General features: G+C 40.2%; 2 protein-coding genes across 17 annotated transcripts in view; one reads left to right on the plus strand and one right to left on the minus strand.

Annotated features, from left to right (window-relative positions):
* The window catches only part of ZFYVE26 (zinc finger FYVE-type containing 26), a 70,566-nt gene extending 65,873 nt beyond the window's left edge, over positions 1-4,693 (minus strand). For 2 of the 3 annotated variants that reach the window (XM_055538412.1, XM_055538410.1), the window contains exons 1-3: positions 4,619-4,693; positions 3,867-4,144; positions 1,824-1,902 (exon numbers count right to left, since the gene is read on the minus strand). In XM_055538412.1, the coding sequence (XP_055394387.1) occupies positions 1,824-1,902; positions 3,867-4,060 (273 nt within the window). In that variant the 5' untranslated portion in view covers positions 4,061-4,144; positions 4,619-4,693. Of the gene's footprint in view, positions 1-1,823; positions 1,903-3,866; positions 4,145-4,570 lie in introns of all 3 variants that reach the window. The other variant, XM_055538411.1, reaches the window with a different exon arrangement.
* RAD51B (RAD51 paralog B) overlaps positions 3,819-19,709 on the plus strand; it is a 618,412-nt gene continuing 602,521 nt past the window's right edge. For 4 of the 14 annotated variants that reach the window (XR_008699624.1, XR_008699625.1, XM_055538417.1 and 1 more), the window contains exons 1-4: positions 4,551-4,677; positions 10,024-10,135; positions 11,339-11,452; positions 15,343-15,459. Coding sequence is in view for 11 of the 14 variants with exons in the window: in XM_055538417.1 (XP_055394392.1) it covers positions 10,052-10,135; positions 11,339-11,452; positions 15,343-15,459 (315 nt within the window). In the remaining 3 variants the exon portion in view is untranslated. Of the gene's footprint in view, positions 3,952-4,546; positions 4,678-6,563; positions 6,698-10,023; positions 10,136-11,338; positions 11,453-15,342; positions 15,460-19,709 lie in introns of those variants that run through there. The other 10 variants (XM_055538414.1, XM_055538421.1, XR_008699626.1 and 7 more) reach the window with 8 other exon arrangements.

Consider the following 19,709-nt stretch of genomic DNA (forward strand, 5'->3'; position numbering starts at 1 on the left):
TTAATAGTGCCATGGTATGTTACAAATAGATTAATCAGTTCTGGACTGTGGACATGGGAGCTGTTTCCATTTTTCCTCTTTTAGAAGCAGCAGGCTGTGAACATTATGCTGTTCACTTGATAAAACATAAAAAGGCAGAAGGCAAAAATGGATGAAGGGAAGGGAAAATGGAATCACTGTTTCAACAAATAATTAAAAAGGAGCTTTCAGTAGCAGGTGGTAGACAGGAGAAGGAGCTGCCAGCAAGTCCCTAGAAGATGAAGGCCGGTCTAGGATAAAGACTGGCTTTGTAGAACTACTCCAGGAATGCATTTCAAGTCTTGGTCCTTGTATAAAGTTTTAAAATTCTCTGAGGTCCTTGTATAAAGTTTAAAACATTCCCTAAACTGCTTAAATAACTGAGGCACTGGGGCTTTAAGGACCAGATGATCTTCAATGCTGGCTAAAACAACTCTTAAGTCTGTGAAAAGGAGCCAGGGAAGTGAAATTCACCTTTAGATCTGGTTGAGTAACTGTGCAGAAATTTAACCACCACCAGTTAGCATAGAGTAAGCAAATATGTTCTGTGAGGCAAAAGTTCATCTGGTTTGACAAATTCCATGTGTGTACTGAAAAGGTCCTTGGTAACAGTAAGACATTTTTTTCCCCTTTTCTTTTTGAAGATACTTTTGGATATTTTAGTTGAAGATGTCTCTTTTAGATCTGAAACTACAGCCAACTCTGAATCACCCTGGGGTTGATTATTTCTGTTTTGCTTCTCTTTCTTTCCTCTCCTGCTGACCTTTTTTGTCATTTCTCTTTGCTAGTCCATTATCAAAAATCTGGATGATGAATGCATTTAGATTAGTAACTTCTGGTACTTTTTGAAATCTATGTGAAGAAAGGTAAGTGTCAGGCAAATTCGGAACTAAAGACAAAATTCATTTTGATGACCAAGAGAAGGGAAGAAGAAAATCAGGCTAAATTATAGACATTTAGAAAACAGAATTTACGGTTTCTTACTTTCCAGTCCATGTAGGCTAAAGATAACACTGAGGTGGGAAAAGGAGAGGACCGAGGAGTTGGAGGCAGAAGACCCTGGTTCTGGCTCCAGTTCTGCCAACTAACTTTATGGTGTGACCTTGAGCCAGTCATCTCTTTTTTGTCAGAGGTTCCTCACTTAAATCTTAAAGTGTCAGCTTTAATACAAAATTGCCTCAGAGTTTCTTTAATGGATATTTATTTCTGATAATTAACACATATTTCTAAAAGAGCTAAGAATGGTAATTTTTCTTAAAAACAAACCCTAAACCCTTCCTTATGTTTTCTTTCACTATTAATTTATTCAGTTTTTTATTTGGTAACTTTTAGTTCCAGTCACGGGAGTTATTAACTTATTAATTAATGATGTTTAAATCAATAAGATTTCACTGTACTGGACTAGTTAAAATACAATTTTTGTATCAACAACCAAGTTTTGATTTAGCCATTCTCCATTACTTGAGTATTACGAGGATTAGACTTTGTTCACAGTCTTGCCACTTTCACCGAGTTCTCCAAAGTTCTCTTCCAGCACAAGAGTCACAGTGGTTTTTAACACAATGGTATCACCTCAAATGGTAGGTTGGTGACTCAATGCCAATGTAGGTTAGTAAATTAATAAATGAATTTAGATAAGGAGACATCAATAAATATTCAAGCCAACCTCACTGTCAATACTGAAAAAGGAATACAACAAACCTCAAAATAAAGGAAGCAGCAGACAGAAGGGAAATTTCACAACTCCTTCCAAGTTCTTTTTAATCCTGGCCTCAGGAGAAAATTTGAAATGTAAACCTATTTACCTTTTCCAGGGCCAACCATTTTTCCAGTACAAGAAGCCAGACCCAGGCTAATCTTTGAGGACTGATATCCTGTCCACATCTGAAAAATGTAAAAAGAAAAAAAATTCTAAACAAAGAGTTTCTACTTATTTTTTCTTCTTTGTGATCCAAAATTTAGATTTCACTGCTCAGTCTGTTTTACACCTGAACAGGCAAGACATCGCCCTAATGAGAAATTTTTGAATGTATGTGACAGATCAGTAAAGGGACAGATCAGAACAGAATTAGCAGCATTCACTTAAAAAAAAGGGGGGGAAAGGTCTCAATTCTATCTCTATCTCCTAATCTAGTCTTTCTTATTTTTAAACAAAATAATATTCCATCAACAGCCATAAAAGCAAAGCTATCTGAAACAGAAAACTTGAAATCTTGAAATAGAAACTGATATCAAGTAATCAAAGAAACCAGAAAGTTCATAAAAATTTAACTCTATGCTAAAAATAGGATTGGGGCTTCCCAGGTGGCCCTAGTGGTAAAGAACCTGTCTGCCAATGCAGGATACATTAGAGAGGTGGGTTCAGTCCCTGCATTGGAAGATTCCCTGGAGTAGGAAATGGCAACCCATTCCAGTATTCTTGCCTGGAGAATTCCACGGACAGAGGAACCTGGCAGGCTACAGTCCATAGGGTCGCAAAGAGTTGGACATGACTGAAGCGACTTAGCATAAAAAACAGAATTACAGGAGTTCATAAGCCTTTCTTTGAAGTTAGTAGTTTAGACAGTAATTGACTAGAATCCAAATTTAAAGGAAAAAAAAAGGAAGAAAAGAATCATGTAAATCTCCATTCTATATGTGTTAATACAATACTTTCTTATAAATAATCGCCAGAGTAAGGAAAAATGAGGGAAAAGACTGAAGTTTAACTCCTATACCACTAACTGTTAATAGCACTGCCAGGAAGAACTTCAAAATTCACACAGAGAACATTGGTTGCCAGGGGACAAGGAAGGAATCAATGCACAAACAGGTAGTCCCAGGGATGGGGGGAATTCTTTTGTGGTGATGCCTGATTATAGTGGTAGTTACATGAATCTAAGAATGGATAAAGATGCACAGAACTACACACATAAAAATGAATACATATTGGGACTACCCTGGTGGTCCAGTGGTCGGGACTCGCACTTCTAATGCATGGGGTGTGGGTTCCATCTCTGGCTGGGGCACTAGGACCCTGCATGCAGTGCAGCACGCCCCCGCCCCCCCCCCAAAAAAAAAGAGAGAGAATGCAGATTAAAAAATGGTGAAGACTGAATAAGGGCTGTAGTCTAGCTAACAGTGGTGGTGGTTTAGTCACCTAGTCGTGTCCAACTCTTTGCGACCCCATGGCCTGCCAGCTCCTCTGTCCATGGGATTTCCCAGGAAAGAATACTGGAGTGGGTTGCCATTTCCTTCTCCAAGGGATCTTCCTGACCCTGGGGCTGAACCTGAGTCTCCTGCATTGGCAGACGAATTCTTTACCGCTAAGCCATGAGGGAAGCCCCTACCTAGTTAACAGTACCGGTGTCAGTTTCTTGGTTTGATATTGACTACAGTTATATAAGATGTCACAATTGGGGGAAGTTGGGGAAAGGGTACTCTTTGTATTATTTATGCATTTTTTGTGAGTCTATAATTAATTATTTCAAAATAAAAAGCTTTAAGTGAACTCACTTCTGCTCCTTTGTTAAAGCTACAACGGTATCTTCAATTTCACAAGCAAGGGAGCAGGATTTGCTCTTATGGAGGCAAAGAAAATGCTTTATTATTAATGATAATAAACATGAAATGCTGGTTCCAGGCTTAAATGCAGTTTCAGATGATAGTTCAAAGCCAAACTGATTAAGTAATAAACAGGCATGTATCAATATTATAGAAGTAAAATTTCAGAACAAGTGAAATACAATCTGCCTTTGTTAATTCTTCACAGGTGACTGAGTGAGGCACGTGGACCAGAGCTCAAGTATTGAACCTTTCCTCTCCCGTCCTGTGACTGCATGCACGGCACGAAGCGAGAGATCCCTTACCTCAGCTGATTGGGACACAGGACCAGCGCCCAGAGTATATCTTCCACCTTCTTTGGGATATCCCCTTGTGCCTCGTGGAGCTGAGGTACGCATGCCTTTGCCAGTTCCCATTCTCCTCTCCGAAGGCACTCACAGAAAAATCCTAAAAGCCGCTTCTGGGAAGCAGCTTCTTCTTTTCCAAATGGATGGTGCATTTTCCCCAGCACAGAGTGCAGGGAGATAGAAACAGATGAATTACACAAAACACATCGGCTTTTTTCTCATTTGTGGACTATCTCCTAGAAACAATACACATCCGAGAGAGAAGAAAAGAAAGGAATAAGACAAACTAGTAACTATTACCCGCACGAGGAAAGGCAGGACTTACTTTTCTAATTTGACATGTTACTGTCTCCCTTTTTGAGAAGTTCCACCTTTCCCCAAGGGGTGGATCCCATCTTTCTAGGCGCATCCAATATTTGATTAATATTCATCGTCATATTAGCCCGCGACGCAGACCCAAAACTCCACTTTCTTATTTCCTCCTGAACTTTATGCCCAATTCAGCCCCAAATCCCCAGGTGGTCGCCTCCCTAAAGATGAGAAATTCAGCAGGAACCTCCCTAGTTTGAGCCCTCTTTTAAGGCAGAGCACTGATGATCAGGAGAGGAATTGGGGTCAGAACTGGAAGACGGTGGGGATTGGGGCGCAGGGACGCTTCCTACCGGGATCGTGGAGAGCGCTCCTGCCTTCTTGGGGCTCCTTACACTCACCCGCTCCCGGTGCCCAAATCTGTACATCTTCCAGCGAAGCCATGTTTGAACCGAGTCAGGTGACAAATCTTGTTCGGCAGGCTTGGGCGGGGGGATTCGGGGGGGGGGGGGGAGGCGGGAATGACGATTGACATCGGCTACTGTAATTGGTCAATGGAGGAAAGATGCAAATAAAGCGCCATATTTGTTTGGGTCACGTGACTCTACCTCAGGCCCGGAGGAAGCTAGCCAGCTGGGATACGTGCCTTAGGACCATCCCTCACAGTTCTGACAGTTCCTCGGCTTGATACCTTCCGTTTTGATGGAGCGAGTGGCAGGAATAGCTGTGTGCCTTGACCTTTTTTCTTTTGTTTTCTTTTCTCCTCCTAGTTTGAAGTTAGCGTTTGCCTAGCGCCAGCCAGTGACAGTGCTTTGCCACGCCCTGGGGATACCCAGATCAAGGCGACTTAACGTGAAGTCGCTCAGTCGTGGCCGACTCTTTGCGACCCCATGGACTGTAGCCTACCAGGCTCCTCTGTCCATGGGATTTTCCAGGCAATAGTACTGGAGTGGATTGCCATTTCCTTCTCCAAGGGATCTTCCCAACCCAGGGATCGAATCTGGGTCTCCCGCATCATAGACAGATGCTTTACCGTCTGAGCCACCAGGGAAGTCCAAGGAGACTTAAGTCCTCTGTTATTATTCCGCCCACTTGGACTCCCTTATAATTCCAGAACCCTACGTTCTGAATTTCCGGTTCCTTCTGCTTAACTCCCGTTATGTATTTGCTCATTTACCGACTTATGACCAACCTAAATAGCATGTTAAAAAGCAGAGACATTAGTCAACAAAGGTCCGTCTAGTCAAGGCTATGGTTTTTCCAGTAGTCATGTATGGATGTGAGAGTTGGACTATAAAGAAAGCTGAGTGCCAAAGAATTGACGCTTTTGAACTGTGGTGTTGGAGAAAACTCCCTTGGACTGCAAGGAGATCCAGCCAGTCCATCCTAAAGGAGATCAGTCCTGGGTGTTCACTGGAAGGACTGTTGCTAAAGCTGAAACTCCAATCCTTTGGCCACCTGATGCGAAGAGCTGACTCATTTGAAAAGACCCTGATGCTGGGAAAGATTGAGGGCAGGAGGAGAGGGGGACGACTGAGGATGAGATGGCTGGATGGCATCACCGACTCAATGGACATGGGTTTGGGTGGACTCCAGGAGTTGGTGATGGACAGGGAGGCCTGGCGTGCTGCAATTCATGGGGTCGCAAAGAGTCAGACACGACTGAGCAACTGAACTGAACCGACAGCCGTGAACTGTGCACTAGACTCTACTTTAGAAGCTGAAGAAGGTGCGGTCTTATCCTCAAAGAGATCACAGTCTACTGAGGGGTGCAGGTCAATAGTAAGGATGCAGTGGGCTAAATGATAAGACAGAGGTATGCACAGGGGAGATGAGAGCAAAGAATTAGCAAAAAGCCATTCTCAAATATAATAATCTGAAATTGAGTCTTAAAACAATTTACTAGGTTTCCTCATCACAGCTGCTTTTATACTGAACTTTCTGGTTTCTGTCATGTTCTTCAACTATAGACTAGGACTTTTCCCCGTTACATGTTTTTGGCTTGAGCAGTTTCATTCAATATTTTCCAAACTATTTCACCACCAAAGGCGGAGAAAAAACCAAAGCAAACCAAAAATTCTCTTCCAAAACTTGGATGATTGGTGGATTCTCATCTATTCTCAGAAAATTAACTTGACTTTCTGGTCCATTAAGCAGTTTTTAAATGAAGTGACAAAATAAAGAATAGAAAATTAAAATAAAGTTACTTCCTGGCATCGTATTCTCCTTGCTGATATTCCTCCACAGGATTTTAATTATCAGTATAATGGGAAATTGACTGGGACTCACAGATATTGGAGAGTGTGAACTACAATTCCCAGCAAGCAGCGGAGCCGCCCTGGGCCTATGCCTACCTTTTATTGGATAGTTCCCCAGGGTGACGACCCAATCAGCGCTTCTGTTGTTGCTTTTCCTCACTTTCCGCGGGGAAGTGTGTAAGGGATAGGGGAAACTTTGAAAGTTGGATGCTGCAGAACCCGGTACTGGAAAGTTTCCTGTTGCGGGCGGTTTGGGGGAATGGGGTGCGCCCATTATTTCCTGCTCCTTCTCTGGGCACGTGTTGTTGCTATCGGGGGAGTGGAGAGCCACTCTTGGGTGCAGGCGCACGCCCCCTTAGGTACATTGGGATCTTAACTTGATCCCAGCCTCAGATCTTAGGGGATCTGGTCTTCCTTTGTGGGGGTTGCGTGGAAGCTGCACCTTGTTGAGAAGAGCTATTGTTAAGGGATTCTGGGGTGATGTTTTCGCCTCTTGATGTCCATCCATCTTCCCACGTGTGGGCAGTTTGAGGTCTAGGAAGGAGAGCCTGTCATTAAGGGAAGTTGAGTGTCTCCTGTCTTCAGGTGTTGAATTAGAGGTACTTAATAGTGTGGAATATGGAGTCAGATACCTGGATTCGAGTGCAGACGCCACCTTGTGCTAGATGTTAGGTAGGCTTTGCTTAAGTTTTTCAACTCCCAGTGCCTCAAAAATCGGTGTTCTTGAAAAAGTGGCATGTAATAAGGGCTCAAGAAATATTAGCTATTATTGTTAATTCATAGTTTTCTATCGTGAGTATTTTTCTTTTGATAAGAGGATTCACTTTCCAGGATCGAACTTCTTCCCTCACACCCTTGTGTACATGCACTCGCACATATACGCAGAGTATGGATTTAACGTGGAAGAAACAAACGTTCAAGCCATAACAACGTGTTAATAAGATTATCGAACAAATGAGTACACCATGTGATGAGAACATTGGAGAGAAAGAGAGTAAGCAGGAAGTCTTTGTGGAGGAAAATCAGGGAGGCAGGATGGCGCTTATGTAACCTATTAATGTTATGGTTGGAAGGCAGGTCACCTGAGGTTGCAAATGCTGGTTTTGCTGAATGAATTGATAGTAAATGTTAGCACTACGAGCCAGGCACCATCCACATCCTCTAACCTTCACTACATTCCTGCAAAGTAGATATTTACACGATGTCTGTTTTTCAGATGAGGAAAGTAAGATACTGGGAGGCAAGTGATTTTACCAGAAAGGTCAGAATCTGGGCCTTGCAATCTGATATATGAATAAGAGGAAAGTGAGGGACCAGTTTACCAAGAGGCTTTAGGCCATCATAAGAAATGTGAAGTTTATCCTGTGGTCTCATGGTCCCATGGGCAGTTTGAAAGGATGAAAGCGACAGGATTGGAGCACATTTTTAGGAGGCTACCTCTGACAGGATTGTGATTTGTGGGTCAGGTTGGTGCTTATTCCTCTCTGCTTCCATCTGAGTGTGTGTATTCTTGTTGCTGTCGTGTCCGACTTTGTCACCCTGTGGACTGTAGCTGCCTAGGGGGATTCTCCAGGCAAGAATACTGGAGTGAGTTGACATAGCACATTTAAATTCCTATGACCGTACTTGCTACATGACTAATTATTTGTGTATGTATTACTTTTCATCTTTTACTGTGAGTTTCCAAAGGGGAGAAATAGGCTTAAGTGATTCTTGTGCCACAGCACTCAGCAGAATGTGTGCTTAAGAAGCATCTGTGGAAGGAACAAACAATTTATTTTTTTGTGGGTTGGGGGGTGGGTGTGCAGGGCAGGGAGTGACCAGAAGCAATATGAGTAGTCTAGGCAAGTGTGTGTGTGCGCGCGCTCAGTCGTGTTTGACTCTTTGTGACCCCATGGACTGTAGCCCACCAGGCTCTTCTGTCCATGGGATTTCCCAGGCAAGAATACTGGAGTGGGTTGCCATTTCCTTCTTCAGGGGATCTTCCCTATCCAGGGATCAAACCTGCGTCTCTTGCATTGGCAGGTGGATTCTTTTATCACTGAGCCACCAGAGAAGCCCTGTTCTCCTTTTTGGGTTGAATTTATTAGTCAAAATGATGTCATTGCCCAGAGCTACCTGGTATGTGAAGACCCTGGGCAATGATTCAGCAGATGTCACTTGGTAAACTTTCTATTGGAGGCGCAAAACCCAACACTGACAAATTCCCTTTGAGTGAAATGAGAAGGATTTATTTTGTGATTGTGGGAGGGATGGGTGTGTGAGAGAGAGAAAGATGAGGGAGAGAGAAAGAGTGTTAATCTGATTAGAAATTTGGGCCATGGTATTGGAAATAAATATCTACATTCTCAGTGAATAGTTTAGTTCCCAAATATGACTCTTTTTCTGATCATTTTATTGTTTTATCTCCTGGAACAATGAAGAGTCCCTGTTTCTATTTTATACAGAGGATATTCTGCCATCTGAGTATAATACAGCTTCTCCTTTGTTTGTGTTATTAAGAGAATCACAGTGATTCTGTTCTAACTCTGAAGGCACATATTTCATGAGCCTCATTTAGTCCTTACAGGGTTCAACAGCAAGAGTGAAATTTAATTGCATGTGGGAATGTGAGCAGCTACTATAATAAAAAACAATTTCAGTTTGTAAATAACACCTGAAATAACAAAATCTCAGTTGATTCACAATGTTTGTTCTGATTCCTAAAAGAGAGGTTCAGTATGATTATGGACTTGTAGAAGAGGGTACTGTCTAAGGGATAGGCCTCAGAGTCAGACTTCCTGGGTTCAAATTCTGGGTCTACAATGTACTTTTTCTGGTAACAGTGGAATGGCTAACCTTTCCAGACTTTGGTTTTCTCATATGTAAAAATGGGATCCGTCATCAACCTTCTTATAGGGCTGTTGAGAAGCTTAAATGTGGCAATTGATGTAAAGCTTTGAAACAGTGCCTGATACATAGAAGGTGGTCAATAAATTTATTATTGTTTCAGTGCAATGAAAGCAGACGTTTTTGGAGTGCTCTTTGGAAATATTTGTATTAATTACACACCCAAATAAAGTTTATGAATGAACTGAAAATCTTAAGAAAGAAAGAAAAGAAAGTGAAGTCGCTCAGTCATGTCCGACTCTTTGCGACCCCGTGGACTGTAGCCTACCAGGCTTCTCTGTCCATGGGATTCTCCAGGCAAGAATACTGGAGTGGGTTACCATTTCCTTCTCCAGGGGATCTTCCCGACCCAGGGATCGAACCCAGGTCTCCGGCATTGGAGGCAGATGCTGGTATTATTATATTTGTGTAATAAGTTTTTAAAGAATTTTTGTGAAATGCAGATTCTTACATTGTTTCTTTCCATGTTTGACAAACAGTAGTCTCCCCTATTTAAAGTATTTAGAAAGATTTATAGCCTTCTTTTATTTTATCAGTAATATTTTAAATACCATACATTTCATTTTATATATGGAGAGGCTTGAAAAATGTTTTATTTTGTAGAGTATTGTGGATAGCCCATCTGCTACTGCTTATGCTATTTCCCAATGTTTTTTCAGGGTTCTTTTTCTTGCTGCATCTGGAGGCATGGGTAGCAAGAAACTAAGACGAGTGGGTTTATCGCAAGAGCTGTGTGACCGTCTGAACAGACATCAGATCCTTACCTGTCAGGTACAATTTGTTTAATTTTGTGAGAAACCTGAAGTGCAAATTAATCTTAAGTGTACCTAAATAACTCTTTTCTTAAAAAAATTTTGCTTCAAGTTTTAGAAAATGTGTTGATTTTAATTGGAGGATAATTGCTTTAAAATATTGTTTTGGTTTCTGCCATACATCAACATGAATCAGCCATAGGTATACATATGTCCCCTCCTTCTTGAACCTCCCTCCCAATAATTCTTAATTGCATCTGAATGAACATTTAGGTTAAAAAAAAAAGATAAATGGTGGTGCTTGCTAATTCAAAATAACAAACCACTTACCTTGTATTTCCAAACGTGATTTCATTTCAAGAGTTTTGCATTTTAGTTAGGGTTGGGTCTGGAGAATGCTCATGGCAGAAGGTGAAATACACCTGGCCATTTATTTGGGATTCTAGAGAAGTTTTGTCCTTGTAAAAGAAATTCTGTAGTTACATGAGAAATATGACTCAAATGAGGAGACAGTATTCAAAATGGAGAATTTCTCATGAAAGCAAGGAAAATTTTTAGGATTATTTTTCTATCAGTGGAGTGATGTTGTATATTTAAGCACAAGAGTAAAGCAAATCCCTCTTAGGAGGTTAAATTAGATTTAACATTTTACATTAGGATTTAATCCTTGATAAGATGGACTTCTAGAGAATGCTGGAGTTTTTGTTTGTCTTTTTTTCCAATTGCTTTGTGTGTTAATGCTATCTTTGTTTTCTCTGTTATACATTGGATGACCTTCGTGTTCATACTTTGAAACACTCTTAAAAATATGATATTTAACATTTCAGTCCATAGTTGGTTTTATTCTCTCTCAATTATTAAGTACTTCCTCTGAATGATTTTATAGCTTAGGATGAAACTGATTTCATTTCTGGGTGTCTGTGTCCAAACTTTTGGGCACAGGGGCAGTGCTCATATCCACTTGGGCTGATTTCTGCTGCTATGTATTTTTACTTGGTGTGTCCTCTGATATATACTAAGTTGGATAATTACAAGATAAGATTATGTCATATCTTTTAGTTAAGGAATATGTAGGAGGAAAATACTATAAGAAACATACAAACTGATCTACAATAAATTATGCTTTTATTTACACATGGACAGTGTCAATTGAAAGCTTCCTTTTAATTCCAGTATCTTTGTTATACATGTATATTTAAAATCGTCTCTTCATGTTTTTTAGGACTTTCTATGTCTTTCCCCACTGGAGCTTATGAAGATGACTGGCCTTAGTTATCAAGGTGTCCATGAACTTCTGTGTCTGGTTAGCAGGGCCTGTGCACCACAGATGCAAACGGTATATATGTATTTTAGAGTTATGGTTTGGTTATGATTTTTATTTTGAAAAGCTTCTGTATTCTCTTTAAAATCTTTTAGGGGATAAGGTAAAAGCAAAAATAGAGATGAACACCTCAAAAATACCAACCCTCATAACATAAGAGTTAGTCCTCTAATGAGAATAAATTTATGTTGTTTATAAGTTCATGGGAGACAGTTATGGGAATGAGAGGTAACAGGAAGTTTTTTTCTCTGTAGCTGGCAGTGTTATTTCAAAAGGTCATCTTTCTCTTTTACTTGTTTGGGAAGGATTTGTGAACCTCATGGTTAAACTATAATATACTCATTTAGAGTATATTTAGGACATTTTAGAATGTCCCTTTCTCTATAATACTAACTTTTACCATCGTCATTTACTCTACATCTCAGAGTATGCATGTTGGACTTACACTGACTTTTGATTGAATGAATAATGCTTTAGAACTTATCCTCACTCCTGAGAGGAGTTAAAGTCTTTTGAAATAAGCCCAAATCAAGTTGTACTATTATTTCATACTTTCTGTGTCCTGCCTTTAGCTTTTCAAAATGTAGGTTTAGTGCATGGTAGAAAATGTCTTATTTTCTCAGCATAAGAGTTACCTGAAAGTCTGTCCAGTGTTTTGCAAATGTATTTATTTGTGTGGGTTGTAAACTATTTACTATGTTATATTGAAATTTGGTAACCACTGAGCAATAAAGGAGGATCCAACTCTGTGGAGGAGGAAGGAAGGAATATTAGTATCATTTGAAACTTTGAAAACAATGAACAGATTGAGTATTTTCTTTTGTTCAGGTTTTGCTTGTGGTCTAAGGAAAATACTTTAAAGGTAGAATCATCAGAAGGTGATTTAGAATTGGAATTAGAGATGGGCACTAGTCTTAGCTTTGTCATTGGTTTCAACAAAGATAGGTAGCTTTGAACAGCTCACTTTGTTTTATGGGAGAAGTTAAAGAGTTAAAATCATATGTGATGATTTCATTAGGAGGTTCAAATTAACCTGTCACTATTTTGAAAGTTGTAACGCACCAAGAGAACCTTTTAATTTGACATCTGTGATTCAATATGTATTGCATATTCCTAGTTGGATAATTAAGCAGGAGATGTTGGCTAGGAAATTCACCTTCAGTCTCCACGTCCTTCACCACTTTCAGCTGCAATGTCACTACCATTCCAATTGCCAGTTCAAGGTGCCATCTTTCTCCTTTGTTGCACATTTACTTTTGTAACAGTCATTCTTTAGAGTCCTGCCTTAAATATTGGATTAGCCTTAGTTCATTCCCTCACAAAGATTTTTTGTTTTGTTAATTTATCTGTTCAGTCATTTATTCCTTCAACCAATATTTATCAAGTGCCAGCCATGGATGTGTCAGGTACTGGAAATATTGTAGTGAAGATGATTGATAAAGTTTTCTGCACTTGTGTAGCTTACAGTCTAGTGGGAACAGTCGGACATTAAACAAACAATTGTGTAAATGATCAATTAATTGTAGTAATGAAAAGTCCTATCAGAGAAAATACAAAGAGCTTAGGAACTGAAAGGGACATTACTTAGTGTAGGGGTCAGCAAAGGCTCCCTCATGGAAGCAACACTTCAACTGAAACTGATGGATGAACAGGAGAGAGACAGCCAAAGGGATTGGGAAGGGAGGGGAGAAGGGAAGGGCTTGCAAGCAGTGGGAGTGGGAAATGCAGAGACCCTGTGAAGAGTAGGAGAATGCTGCTTGTATGGTAAGAAGGTCAGGCCGGTCTGAGTGAACATAGCGAAGAAGAGAGGGGCAAGAGATGAAGCTGGAGAAGCAAGCAGGATCAGATCATTGGGGCCTGCAGGCCTGTTAAGGATTTTGGACTTTATTCTGAGAGCAGTGATAAGTCATCAAAGGGAGTAATCTAGTATGTGTTTTTAAAAAACTCAGTCTTTAAACATAGACAAGTGATTGAAAAGGAACAAGGAAGTATTTGTGGACTAGTTAGGTATCTGTGATCATACTCCAGACAGATTGTGACATGGACTATTAGTGTCCATGTGTTAATGCCAATGGTATAATGTCAGTTACCATGAGCGATACGTAGGAGGTAGCATGAATAGGAATTGGTGATGATTTGTCTATGGGTGGTGGTGAGGTACAGGAAAGGGTCAGAGATTCCTTGGTTCCTTGATTTTGCTCTAAGAGACGGGATGGTACCATTTCCTGAGATAAGGAATATTGGAAGAGGATCAGGTTTGAGGGAGGCAGAGCATGGTTTTGTTAGTGCTTGTTGAATTTAGGCACTTGTGAAACACTGAATGAAGATGTGAAGTAGGCAGTTAAATATGTGGACCTAAGCTTGAAGGATAGTGTGCACTGGGGAGTCATTGGAATGAATATGGTAGTCAAAACCATGAAAATGGATGGGAGATTGCTGAGAAAGTATGCACAGTAAGAGAGTAAGTGTGCCTGAGGCCAAGTCCCGAGTCAATCAGCATTAAAAGATCAGATCAGACAACGATGGATCTGAGAAGCAGCCACCGAAGAAGAAAACTGGTGGAGTTGCTGATAAAAGTTTTTGGCCAACCCTGTATTAATATGTTGGTCTCCTGTGTCCTCATAGAGGCAGAAGAGCTTGGATTTGAGACCAGATTTATTAAATTGTAAGCTGTAAGTGGGTAGAAACTATATCTATTTGGTTTACCACTCTATTCCCAGAGCTTATCATATTATATAGCATGCAGTAGGCAATTAATTTGTATTTGTTGAATGAATGAGTGAATGAATAATTACAATTCTGTGGCTTGACCTCAGTTTATTTGGGCAACTTAATACTAGTAATTTTTAATGTTAGAGATTCTTACACATTGCTAGTAGGTATGTAATCATGTCAACCACATCTGGAAAGACCTTTTTTCCAACTAAGGTGACATCACAGGTTCCAAGGATTTGATACGGCTTTCTTTTGAGGGGCCATATCTTAGTCCACACCACCTGCTTTCAGGCTGTTCTTCACATACCAAGCTTGGTTTGAAATGGTAGCTTGATCGTGTCACTCCCTGTTGCTCTCAGCCTACATGCTACACTTCAGCAAGATTCATCTGATGCAGACCCTGCTTATTTCTCCAGCCTCATCGTTTGCCATGCCATCTCACGACCATGCTCCATCTTTCAGCCATTCTAAATCACCTCTTTCTTTTTTGCAATTTCCCTTAGTTTCCACTTCTTATTTCTTGCTCCTTGACCTCTCTTCCTACATTCTTGTCTCTTTGGCAGGAATATGCACATTTCCTTTGCCCATCTCATAGCCTTTTCAGGTTTTAGCTCAGACATCCAGATCTTCCCTTGATCACAAAATCCAGATCAGGTGATTTGACCTGGACAAATCCACTTGCCAGTCTCCACTTGCCCTATCACAGTAGCTTGTGTTTAACTGTATTGTAATTGCCTACTTTCTAGTCCTGGTTTCATAGTCTCTAGTTGGCTATAAGTCCTGTGAGGGTAGGGGCTCTGTCTTTTATATCACAGCCTTCAAATTTAGCACAGTCCATGTGAAGTGAAAGTTGGTCAGTCATGTCCGACTCTTTGTGACCCCATGGGCTATACACTCTGTGGAATTCTCCAGGCCAGAATACTGGCGTGGGTAGCCTTTCCCTTCTCCAGGGGATCTTCCCAACCCAGGGATCGAACCCAGGTCTCCCACATTGCAGGTGGATTCTTTACCAGCTGAGCCACAAGGGAAGCCCAGCACAGTCCATGGCACAGAGTAAATAGTTGTAGAATAAATAATAGAAGGAAAAAAACATGAATTGGGTTCTAGCTGCTAAAATTTGAATTTGGAGTTGGCTTATGTTTTTGAATAAATATGGAGGTTGAAAAGAACTTAACTTTTTCTTTGATCAGGCTTATGAGATAAAGACACAGAGGTGTGCTGCTCACTCATCAGCATTTTTGTCTACAACCCTGTCTGCTTTGGATGAAGCCCTGCATGGTGGTGTAGCTTGTGGATCCCTCACAGAGGTAAAGAAGACACTTTCCAAACCTTCTAACATTGACCTAGAACCTTCAGAACCAGGGGAAAAAATATAATTAAGATATATGAATTATTTCATGAATACTAATCCAAATTGTAAGTACCTCAAGGGCAGGGTTCTCCACTCAGTCCCTGGTGGTACTAGTGTAGTATACCAAAAGGAAGATGTTCTAAAAATCTTTGCTGACTGACTGAAATCTACTTGGGTGGTTGTTTCTCTGAATTAGAAATTGAATATTATGAAATAATAGGAAACAATTCGGGGGGAACTAGAACAGGATCCCTACTTAGTGTATTAGGAAGGAAAATTTGAAATTTTATTAATGTGCAGGTAAATTTTAGTATTATGCTGAAATGAGCTATTTTTACTCCCTGTTAAAGATAAAATTTGGTTCTAGGAAGTAATCAGTTGTTGTGTTAGTTATTTATTGTTACATAACAAATTGCCCACAAACTAAGTGGCTTCCACGACAGTAAACAGTGATTTCTGTTTCTTTGGGACTGGCTTAGCTTGGAGATACTGGCAAGGGGTGCGAGGGGGCAGGTTGGTGCTGGTTGTTGGCAGGAGGTCATGATTCTCCCCTGGAGAGCTCCCTGCAGGCTGCCTCAGTCTCCTCGTGGCACGATGTCTGACTCCCCCAGGCAAGATGGAAATGGCCATTCCTTTGATGATTTAGCTTTGTATGTTACACACCATCATTTCTGCCACTTTCTTCTCTTTAGAAGGAGGTCATTAAGTCCAGTCCATGTTCAAGGAAAGGCAAATCAAGCTCTACCTTTTGAATGGAGTGTCAAGAATTTGAGGATATTGTAAAACAACAACAGGTTTTTTCCCCTGAAAACTGCATTGATGTGCTTACTGGTCCTGATGTGGTGACTCCATAGGCTGTGTTTACCAGTGCAGTCCTGAGGGCCTCCTTGCCTGAGAGTTCTAGGGGCATAGATGCGTGAAACAAACTTTTAATAAGAGTAGATGCTTAAAGCATGGTGATAGGCATAAATTTAACTGTATATATTTTTCTTGGAAGGTAGAGAACCTGTTTTAGATAGTAAGCCTTGTTTTATTTCCTGAATTCCAAGAAAGATTTAAAAATATGTGTTCTTTGCCTAGTAAATGAACCAGTGAGAGAATTGATCTTAAAAAAGAAATTAGAATCTGCTGTTGCAGGGCACTGCCACCAGATGGTGCCAGAACCCTATCTTCCATAATCTTTGCACTCTCGTTAGATCTTTCTTGAAATAGGTCTGTGAAAAAAAAGTTTTATAACAATTGTGAGCCATAGTTATAAACTTACTTATTTAGATAGCAAAAAATTGAACTTAAAGACGATTAACCAACAAATACTTTTTTATGTTTTAAGTTTTGGAGGAGTTTTCAATACTCTTTCACATTAGTCAGTTTCAGTCACTCAGTCGTGTCCGACTCTTTGTGACCCCATGGACTGCAGCACACTAGGCTTCCCTGTCCATCACCAACTCCCAGAGCTTGCTCAAACTCATGTCCATTGAGTCAGTGATGCCATCCAACCATCTCATCCTCTGTCATCCCCTTCTCTTCCTGCCTTCAACCTTTCCCAGCATCAGGGTCTTTTCCAGTGAGTCAGTTCTTCGCCATCAGGTGGCCAGAATATTGGAGTTTCAGCTTCAACATCAGTCCTTCCAATGAATATTCAAGACTGATTTCCTTTAGGATTGACTGGTTGGATCTCCTTGCAGTCCAAGGGACTCTCAAGAGTCTTCTCCAACACCACAGTTCAAAAGCATCAATTCTTCGGTGCTCAGCTTTCTTTATAGTCCACCTCTCACATCTGTACATGACTACTGGAAAAACCATAGCTTTGACTAGACAGACCTTTGTCAACTTTTTCATGTAGCTTTTATCAAATCTTTTCGAATTCAAGAGGTAGTTACAAGCCCTGAGATGTTTTTTCATGATCTGATAGGATGGCATGGAATATAAATACCCTGATTGTTTATTAGTGGCAAGTTCTTTACTTTCTGTTCCAGCCACAGGTAGCCTCTGCAGTCTTTTTTGGGACTTTTCAACTGATTACAGAGATTGTTTACCTTTTATTAAAAACAAAATTTAATATATATCTTCTGTATACAAGATTAAATACTTCCTGTATGTATAAATTATAAACATTTATGAGCCTGTGACCCCAATATCAACCCCAGAATACCAAAATCATTGAAATTAACTGTGGGCTCCTCCCTGATCCTATCTTTGGCTTTCTGTTGGGAGGTAACTTCCATCCTGAATTTCTGCCATTCTTGTAGTTTTTTAAAATTGAAGTATAGTTGAATACTTCAATTATTTACAATATAGTTGAATTAGTTACGATATAGTTGAATATCATTAAGAATTGACTTATGATAGTATATCAATATTAGTGTCAGGCATACAGCCCAGTGATTCTACCATTCCTGTGCTTTTTTCCCCAGTGGTTACTTATACCTGTAGTTTTTTTTTAATCACCCATGTACATAGGAAATGTAGCATTTTATTTAGTTTTGCTTTTTGAGCTCTGTTACATCATATATTGATGATTAAATCATAGCATATCTCTTCTATGAATCGCTTTTTCCACTTAATATTATTTTGTAAGATTTATCCATGTTGTTGCAAGTAGCCAGAATATAATTCACTTTCATTGCTATATCATACTCCTGGCCTTTTTTTTTTTTTTTAATCCTTTTTTCTGTGAATAAACATTTGGCTTGTTTCCAGTTTCCTGCTAGTATAAATAAGTCCTATGAAAAGTGTTGTACATGTCTCCTGGGTCACACGTACAAATATTTCTCTATAGCAGGGATTGGCAAACTACTTCCTAGTGGTCAAATCTGGCTAGCTGCCTATTTTTTGTAAATAAAGTTTTATTGTCACACAGCTATGTTCATTTGTTTACATTTTGTCTGTGGCTTTGTTTGAGATACAAGACAGAGTTGAGGTACTTGTGACGGAGATCTCACGGTCTGAAACACCTAATATATTTACTGTCTGGTCCCTGTTGAGGGTATTTGCCTTGGAGTAATGGCTAGTTATAGAGTATGTACGTAGGTAACTCTGCAGAATCAGGACAAATTGTTTTCCAGAGTGGTTGTGCCTGTTTAATTTCCCACCAGTGATGTGCATGAATACCTTTTGCTCCATATCTCGCCTTGGTATTATCTGACTTCTTAATTTCTGCCTGTCTTTGTTTTCATTTTCCTGATTACTAGTGAGCTTCAATTTCTTTTTTTTTTTTTAATAAATCATTTGGCTATTTAAAAAATAATTTTATTAATGTACAACTTAAATACTATGAAAGTCAATGCTTGTAACTGTGTAATTCAATTGTATTAGGGGATTTATAGTAAGTCATCACCACAATCCACTTTTAGAACATTTCCATTATCCTAAAACATTCCCTCGTGCCCATTTATAGTTAATCCCTACTCCCATTCTCAGCCCTAGGCATCCACTGATCTACTTGGTGTCTCTATAAATTTGCCTTTTCTAAACATTTCATTTAAATGGAATTGTATAATATATAGTCTTTTGTGTTTGTTTTTTTTTTCACATAACATGTTTTTAAGGTTCATTTATGTTGTAACACGCTTTGCCCATTTCTGGTCGGTTCCCGAAGGAGACATTGGGTGCCTCTTGGCATTGGTAGGCTACGGAGAAGGCAGTGGCACCCCACTCCAGTACTTCTGCCTGGAAAATCCCATGGACAGAGGAGCCTGGTGGGCTGCAGTCCATAGGGTCGCTAGAGTCGGACACAACTGAGCGACTTCACTTTCACTTTTCACTTTCATGCATTGGAGAAGGAAATGGCAACCCACTCCAGTGTTCTTGCCTGGAGAATCCCAGGGACGGGGAAGCCTGGTGGGCTGCCGTCTATGGGGTTGCACAGAGTCAGACACGACTGAAGCGACTTAGCAGCAGTAGCAACATGTATTAGAAGGTTGTTCCTTTTAATTGTTGAGTAATATTAATATCACTCCAGCCACAGGACTGGAAAAGGTCAATCCTCATCCCAGTTCTCAAGAAGGGTAGTGCTAAAGAATGGGCTAACCGTCGGACAGTTGCACTCATCTCCCATGCTAGTAAGGTCATGCTTAAAATCTTGCATGCTGGGCTTCAGCATTATGCGAATCAAGAACTTCCAGATGTCCAAGCTGGGTTTAGAAAGTAAGAGGAACCAGAGATCAAACTGCTAACATTCACTGGATTATAGAGAAAGCTAGGGAA

The sequence above is a fragment of the Bubalus kerabau genome, chromosome 10 (assembly GCF_029407905.1).
Source record: "Bubalus kerabau isolate K-KA32 ecotype Philippines breed swamp buffalo chromosome 10, PCC_UOA_SB_1v2, whole genome shotgun sequence".
In the NCBI taxonomy this organism is placed as follows: domain Eukaryota; kingdom Metazoa; phylum Chordata; class Mammalia; order Artiodactyla; family Bovidae; genus Bubalus; species Bubalus kerabau.